Source organism: Phasianus colchicus, chromosome 5, assembly GCF_987193195.1.
Source record: "Phasianus colchicus chromosome 5, bPhaCol1.hap1.1, whole genome shotgun sequence".
Classification (NCBI taxonomy): domain Eukaryota; kingdom Metazoa; phylum Chordata; class Aves; order Galliformes; family Phasianidae; genus Phasianus; species Phasianus colchicus.
Window position 1 is genome coordinate 38,825,865 of NC_143440.1, and position 8,147 is coordinate 38,834,011.

At 41.2% G+C, this 8,147-nt stretch overlaps 1 protein-coding gene across 1 annotated transcript; it reads right to left on the bottom strand.

The window, feature by feature from the left end:
- Window positions 1-449: 449 nt before the first annotated feature.
- Window positions 450-8,008, bottom strand: FAM161B (FAM161 centrosomal protein B). Its single transcript, XM_031593850.2, has 9 exons — window positions 7,924-8,008; window positions 7,578-7,794; window positions 5,865-6,427; window positions 3,922-4,259; window positions 3,410-3,537; window positions 2,970-3,137; window positions 2,384-2,483; window positions 938-1,068; window positions 450-689 (listed from the first exon to the last, which is right to left on the bottom strand). Exons 2-9 carry the CDS (start codon window positions 7,724-7,726, stop codon window positions 599-601), a joined length of 1,668 nt encoding a protein of 555 aa, XP_031449710.2. The 5' UTR covers window positions 7,727-7,794; window positions 7,924-8,008; the 3' UTR covers window positions 450-598.
- Between the last annotated feature and the right edge of the window lie 139 nt (window positions 8,009-8,147).

Genomic DNA, 8,147 nt, shown 5'->3' on the forward strand with positions numbered 1-8,147 from the left:
ATAATGGATTTATGTGAGAGTTCTTAATATAGAAAGACTATTGCTTTTTCCTAATGAGAGGAAGAAGTAGAGCTGGTAATGAGTGAACAAATTGTTAACAGGCCGGAATAGAATTTCCTCATGAAACTTCTTCCAAGGTAGGTCAAGTCATGCTATTTTGTGTAGAAACTTTGCTTAAAGTCAATGCTATTACATCTATCTACAAACTAATGTCTGGCACACTGAGAGAACTCTCCCCTTTCTGTGTGCTTCTCTGACATGGACATAAGCAGCTGACATTAGAGGATGAACTTCAATCTTTCGTATCTACTTTTATCCAGAGATAGTGCTTCAACCTTTTAAACTTGTTTGTTTGTTTTTAAAGAAAGGGAAGTGGTTCACATGAGAAACAATCAAGAAAACTAAAAGAGGCTGTAGTGTTTGCAGAATCGGACAAAATGTGACCTAAACAACAGTTAGTCTTTTTCTCCTTTATTAAGATTTCACATCTCACTTACCCCAAAACAATTACTGTCAGCCTGAAACAAAAAGTTCCTGAGGATTAATGTGGGGATACATTAAAAATCAAAAGATGATTGATGGTTTCTTCTGCTAAATTTTATGTTGCCATTTCTTTTCCTTTCTGTTCTTCTTGAGGTTCTCCTTCCTGTATAGTACAAACTTCCTTTTCACTCTGAAGCTTGGGCAATCTGCAGAAATAGTGATTATCTAATACTGCAAATATTTTGCAGTACTTACTTGCTGCTTACTCCACAAATAAGAAATACATGGACTACCTAGCTGTCATAAAAATTAAGATGGATTAAATATGATGCTTAATTAAAGAGGAGTGGAGTTGATTTAATTTTACCTATATTACATGGTACAAACCAGAATTGCTTTATGAAAACTGAAAATATTTCCAGTCAAAGGCATAAAATCTCTATTGCATTATTACCTGTGAATGTCAGATTCTTCTTCCAGCAAATCAGCAGCATCTTTCCCTTTTTTCCTTACAAATTCTTCACTTAGCCCAACCTGCTGGAGGGTGTGTCTGTAGCGACGCTCTGCTCCTTGACGAGCATCATGCTATCAAATTGAAACTTAAACAGTAAGCATGTAGAACAGGGGCTTCTCTATAAGCCAGCTTATGTTGTTTTAAGGTTTGGAGCTGACACTGCTAATGAGAAAACAGTCCAGAATTTTTGTCTACCATAGAGTACAAAATTGAAATTGAATACAGGGAGAATGTTCTCAACGTTCCTCAAAGTTGGAGCTCATCTTTTCCTGCATCTGTTTGTGTTGTTTTTTGTTTTTGTTTTTTTTTTTTTACTTCCCTCTTCTGTTCTACTTCTACAGCATACAGTGGTACGCTTACGTCTGAATCCTGACTGACACTCAGATTGAGAATATGTGCTAAAAGGGTTGTAAGAAATTCTGGAAACACATTGGCCTACCATTTGTAAGCACTAACCACAAGGGATTTCAAAAGAACTTGTGAAATAGCTTCATATCAGCTTGTATTCAAGAAGCTAAAAGCAAAGCATCCTGGGTCTTATATTCTCATTGCCTCCGCACAAACTTCACAAATTAATGTAGTCTGAAATGAGGGTTTCCAGAAATGGTGGGCAGTTTATAAAGATTAAGGTGTTCTATATGGTAGGATAAAATTATAGTCTCCAAAGAGTTAATGTTATCAATACTGATTAATTCTCACCAATGTGACAAACAGAAATGTTACCAAAATTTATCATACAAATGTGTTCTCTGTCTCCATTAATCATTCACCTGAACAGAAAGTTTGAGCCAAGAGGATATTTCTACTAAGAGAACTTAAATCAGCATATAGCTACATATTCTCAATATGTCTCTAATCAGTTATCTGTCAGCTGTGCAAGGAGAAAGAACTGAAAGAGAAAACCCTGGGAAATATATTTTATAGAAAGTAAAGTATTTAACTATGGTAATCTGAGATTTGGAGATTTCACTTTGTGATGGTGATATGTGCTGAACAGTCAGCCAAGCTTGCAGATGATAGAAGTGATTTTACCAGAGAGGATGTTTTTAAAAATTAAAATTTCTAGACTGCGGACCATGGTATTCAGGTGCAGAATGGGTAGTCATATAATTTCTGGTGTGAAAAGGCCTGAATTTTGATCAGACCATGTATTTTGGTTGCAATATATGCTAGGGATTGGAAAGTTCTACAATCAAGAAGTAAGTACCAGTGTTCTTTAAGTCATGGAAAGGAATTTTCCTAACACCTGTGTGGCTGTCCCATGTGTAGTCCAAAGACTATACAAGCATTATCACCTAACTGTGAATAACTTGAGTCTAAATTTCTTATTGCCTGTCCTAAATGAAATCCTGTCACCCAGAGACACTTGGAACTTTGATCAGTTACCTTGGAAACCTGTTCAAAGAGGTATGGTCTGTTCTTGACTCGCAGCTGCATTTCTTCCAGCTCCTTTCTGTATTCTTTTGTTCTTTCTCTCATATTTTGCCTGAAATGAAAAATTTCCATGTCCAAAACAGGTTCCGTTCTGACTGTAGCTGACAGGGGAAAAATGAATTCTCAGCAGCCATTTAGTCCTTTAAATAGCTCTGAGATTTGAAATGTGATTCCATATAATGGCCAAAACACTGCTTTTGCTACCGTGCTACACACCATTAGCAAGCTTTTCTATTTAGAGTGTAAGCTGAGAATTGACATTCACATTTTTACAAAACCTTGTCTTACGTGTTTTGTGTACTTACCAAGGGAGACAATGAAGTTGTACAAATTAGTCTCTACCAATGTTAATGTAAAGAAAACTATTATGTGTGCAAAAGGTAGTGCTTGTGAAGAAATCCATCTGAATCTGGAATGGGTATAGCAGCTAAAGGTTAACTCTAAGAAAACTCTTAGACTAAACTCCTCCTAAAGAATTACCTGATAACTCCCAGTTACCAAAGCAAACAGTTATTTCTGTGCAGAATAGGATACTGACCGGTTCTGTTTCAACTTCTCCTTGTGTGTTTCATCCAGACTTTTATGTGGATCCAGGGCTTTTGCTCGGCTGTTCACTGACTTACGAATTGCCTGACATTTCTTTTTCTGTTTCTCTACCCAGTAAATTCCTTCTTTATCTCCTTCCTTTTTGCTCTCTTGGGAGTATCTGTATAGAAGAAAGTAAGTAATCAGCTCACTTAAGAATTCCAGACGGCACAGTGGTTGACAATTTCACTTTTTGCTGTTCTCCTTAGAAGACTACAAATTTGTGTATAGCTCCCAAATTGACTGTGAGGCAAGACAAGAATTAGTGAGGGAAGAAGACCAGCCACAGAGAAACAATTAGGATAACAATTGTCAATGTGATGAGGGAGAACATAACTTTCTCCATTTCAGTCACTAGGTGGTGTATGGTCTTGTAGACAAAGTTTTACTTACCTAATAGCAGATTCCCTTTTTCTTGTTGCATCTGTAATATGCACTGGAAGGGTATTGGAAGAGAGAGAGGAAAGTGCAGTCAAAGAATGACTTTTTTGCACAGAAACCTTGGAAAGTTGCTGGGAATCCTGAAAGAAATGGAACTTTATTCAGTGTAATTGTTCACAGCACAGAAGCTCCTCTGTCTAGTAATGAGAACAGTTGGAGGTATGTGGGCAATGCACTCATTCTTCTTTCTTCCAACAGTAGGGATTTACATGGGGACAGGCTGAGAGATGAACAGGAAGAAGACTTGCTCAGGAGTATGGAAGGGAAGCTGACCCTTGGCTGCCATAGCTCATCTCTTTGTTCTTTGATTTGTCCTAGAATAGTGCAGTACTCCTGAGATAAATACCGAGGTCATAGGTCTCACTAAAGCACATAACCTATTACAAATAAATGCTATATATTTAAGAACTTGCCATCAGGGAAATCAGGGAAAACAGTACCACAGAAATATCTAGTCATCTCACCTTTATCTTTTCATTAGTTTCTCTCTGCCTGCCACGGAGATTGGAGGTTCGTAATTTGAATGGCTTAATTCGAGTTGCCTCTTTGATTTCTTGTCTTCTTACTGCTTCCCTCTGAAATGCCCAATAAAGTTCCTCAAAATCTGGTACTGTTGGATTAATCCTTGGCTTGAAGCTGAAGCTTCTGTCCTGCAAGAAGCCAAGTCTTTCCTGCTTAGTTTTAGTGGCAGTTCGGGACTGAGGATCCCTCCGACAGTTGCTAGTATCTATTGGAGCTACAGAGCTCTCAAGCAAATCCTTGGCTCTCATCTGAATGCGTATTTCTCTGTAGAGTTCAGCTTCTAATGAATTAAAAACAGCAATGAGAAGAATACAAGTGATGTAAAAGGCTGCAAAATTGCCACTGTACACTGTAATTTTTTTTCTTTTTTTTTTTTTTAGAATGGCAACTACTCATATAAGTGCAAATAGGTATAATGTATTCTCTTTCCCCACTTTCCACCCCTTCTCTGCCTCCAAATTGAAAAAAATCAAAGGAGCACAAAGAACCATGGTTGTGTCTCATTCTCAGGCACTATTACATATCTCTTTCCATCATCACAGTAAGATATTGAACAGGCCTTTTCCTATTACTGTTCTTAGGGTTCCAGTACAAGGTTCTATTTTTTGTATTGGACATGGTGTCATAAAGCTGACTGTGGGATCCAAACGGGTTTTTCAGATGTACTTGTAATGGATGATGGCCTTTCTATCTAATGTGCAGCAGCGTCTGTCTATGCTGACAAAGATTTTAAGTAAGGAAGATTTGGGTATAACATAAAACTGTCCTTTTATGTGCAACGCTATATATTAATGAAAATGTAGACAAAATAAGAAATGTTTTGAGTGTGTTTATGTTTGCACTGATTGAGGTATGAAATGCTCATTCCCCCTTCCTGCTCATGAAACAGGCAGAAACAGAAAATGGTTTATCCTTTGCTCTCTTTTTACATTTCTAATCTACTTAATTTAATACACTATAACATATGTTTTTCTGATGAAAACTGAACTGGTGTTGTACTCAAGAAGGAATTGATGGCAAGTAGTTTAAAAAAAAAAAAAGAGAAAAGCAATGATAACTGCCACATGGTGGGGTTTGGAACCCTCAGGATCTTTGAAATCCGTTCCAATATAAGCCATTCTATCTGGTTCAGCCCCTATAATCTGTATTGTTCCCTTTTAACTTGCAACTGTGAGAGCTTAAGCCATCTGAAAAAAAGAGGATCAGGAAAACTCCCTCAACCGTCTCTCTGACTAAAATGGTCCAAGCACTTTCCTCACTTGTTTCAGAAGTGTGACTGAAAGGTATCAGAAAACATTAGAGAAGGGCAGGAGATGCTGAACTACAGCACTATTGCTTGGAACTGGACTAATTGCCCGATTTGGGCTCAGGGAATATTTTTCTCCTAGGAAATAGTTCTGTGCAACTTAGATGACTTGGGTGGGAATGAAAATATCAATTCCAAGATACTGCCTGAACCTCAGACACTTTTAGCACTACATCTGCTTTCATACTTGTACCACACTTCATGCAAGTCCCTTTAGGCTAACCAAAGGAATTCACTTTACAGAAGGATTCCTAAACTATCACAATATGCTGCAAAAGCATATTTGCATATGTGGAAATTTGAACAGCTCAGTGTATCTATTGGTGTTCGGGAATGGCGTAGAACTGCCCCTGCTGACCCTAATACAAGACTATAAAATTTGGGATGCCCTATTCTAAGAGTCTCTAGATGAAATGTAATGATCGGTAGTATAGAGGAGACTAGACAATACCAGAGGATGTAATGGTTTTATACTCTAAGTGATATAATGGAGGCCATGATTCTACCTCCTAGCATTGAGACGGCGAAGGACAGTCAGGGAGGTTTTTGGTTTTTGCAGGAAGAGTCCGAGCACTTTACCTTTGAGTTTATCTCCAAGAAGTGTGTCATTAGTTGATCTAGGAACTTTTCTATTGACTTTCTTCAGTTTGGAGCTCTCATTGGGGGTTGCTGCTGCTAGGAACTTTTGTCTGATAGCTTCTTTCTTTTTCTCCTCCTTTTCCAGGAAACTGAAGGGTCTCTGAGTGGAAAGCAGCAGCTCCTTTCTTTTCTGTGTTGCTATTTGCCTGCGAACCTCATTCTGTTCCATTATTTCATGATAAAGGGGCAGAAACACGTGAGCAGGTACAGGCTGTGCCCGGAACTGTTTCTGACATTCAGCTTCATCCTGGCTTTGCCTTTTGTCTCTCAGTTTGTCTAGTTCAAGAAACATGTTTGACTTCATCAGCTGGGATTTTTTGCGAGCTTCTCGCAGTGTCATTTTGAAGGGCTGAGGGATAGTGATGGAAGGAATCCAGGGAGATGAAGCACTTTTTGGCCTCAAGCGGGGTTTAGGAAACAAGTGAGGTTTTTGTTGATCACAGGTACTGTCCGAGGTGAGGTCAATCAAAGAACGGGACTGCCTTTTGTTACCAGATGTATGACTAAGACAAAGACATTATGAAGGGGAAATAAGGGAAATTATTAAAAATTAGAAATAAAAAAAGGGAGATCCGTTGATTAAGAGAAAGACACTGTAAGCTGAGCTGGTAGTCAGAAGACAGGCCTAGGCCTCACTGTTCTCAGTCTTCAAGTTTTGCTTTGCTACCTAAGTTCATAAGCATAGCTTTGCTTGTTTTCAGCTTTCCATACACAAAATGCAGTTGTGACTACCTAGATTTCTAATGCAGCATTATGATGCTAGTAAGTTGTTGCTATGCAGGCCATAAGTTAAACAGAATGTTTTAGCTTCAAGAACATTCAACATAAGATACCAAATCGGGAGAGGCAATAAATTGGGTACACAGATGCACAAACCCTAACAAACAGAAGATAACAGTACCAAACACCAGAACTCCTAAGACAGAGATGAAAGCGTGTCTGCAAGTTCAACTTTCAAGAGCTTCAGCTGGAAAGCTTGTTAACTGTTAAGAAGAGAATGTAACTCATAATTAAACACAAACATACAACTATCACGGGTTTGAATGTGGGACTGGGTAGAGCTATTGTGAGACATTTAAGGAAGGATCAAATGCAAGGGAAGGATCAAGGTAGATCAGAGAGGACTGAGCACAGACAAACAGGGAGGCATTAGGAAAGGGAAGTGGCCAATTGTGTGTAAACAGGTGGTTGCTGCAGTTTGTCCTATATTGTTCTTTATAAACTCTACTTCTTATTTAAGAGGGTGTGATCTGCTAGTGAATTTCAAGCTGGACTAATCCCAAAGGACAGTGTTGGAAAACCAGGTGCTGGAGAGACCACAGTTCTGAAGATTGGATGCTGGCCAGAAACACAAGTGCACTTTATCTGTTGGCAAACTTCAATTGGCAAGCAGGAAGGGGATCAGCCATTTGTGCTGTTCATGCTTTATGTGAATGCTGTTTATGCGGGCCCACGTTAGGGCCCCATCATCACACAGGTGAACATCGGGGGCAGTGTGCTGGTACCACACACACGTGGACAAGGTGCACGCCTGTGCTCATCGTGGGATCCACAGCGCCGTGTTACTGCTCGGAACTGGGGAGCAGCAGGAGGATTTCCCCAGGCGTCCTCCAGTCCTGTGGATTTTGCTGTCCTTAAAGGGTGCCGTCCTACCTGAGCACCGCGCACAGCCTGGCCCGCAGCGCGGCGGCCTCCCGCGAGAGGTCTCCGAGGTCCTCGTCGTCCTGGGAGGCGCTGGCGTCGCTCCCTAACGCTGCCTGGCACAGCAGGCCCAGATCCAACAGACACCGCCGGCCTTCCATCCTGGGGCCGCCGGGCAGACGGGAAAGGCAGAGTTAACGCCGGAGGGGGCTCGGTTATCCCGTGTCACCTGGGAAAAAATCAAGGAGAGCTGCGGGGTGGCGGCTTCCTGAGACGGGAGGGAAGCAATCGCTACCCGCCGCTTTCCCCGCCCTTCCCGGCTCAGACCAGCCCCACCGAGCGCGGACGCCGTCCTCACCTGCAGGCCGGCGCCGCGCCCGTCTCCCGCCAATCAGCGAGGTCGACTGCGCTTTAGGCCCGCCTCGCGGCCCAAGTAGCCAATCAAACTCTGAGACGGGCGGATCCTCCCGCTCGCTCATTGGTGATCCGGAAGAACTGTTTGAGTCGCGCTCGCCCCTCGGGGAAGTGTACCGTTGTCATGGTTTCCTCGCGCGACTTCCGCTCGCCGGCGACGCTCGTGAC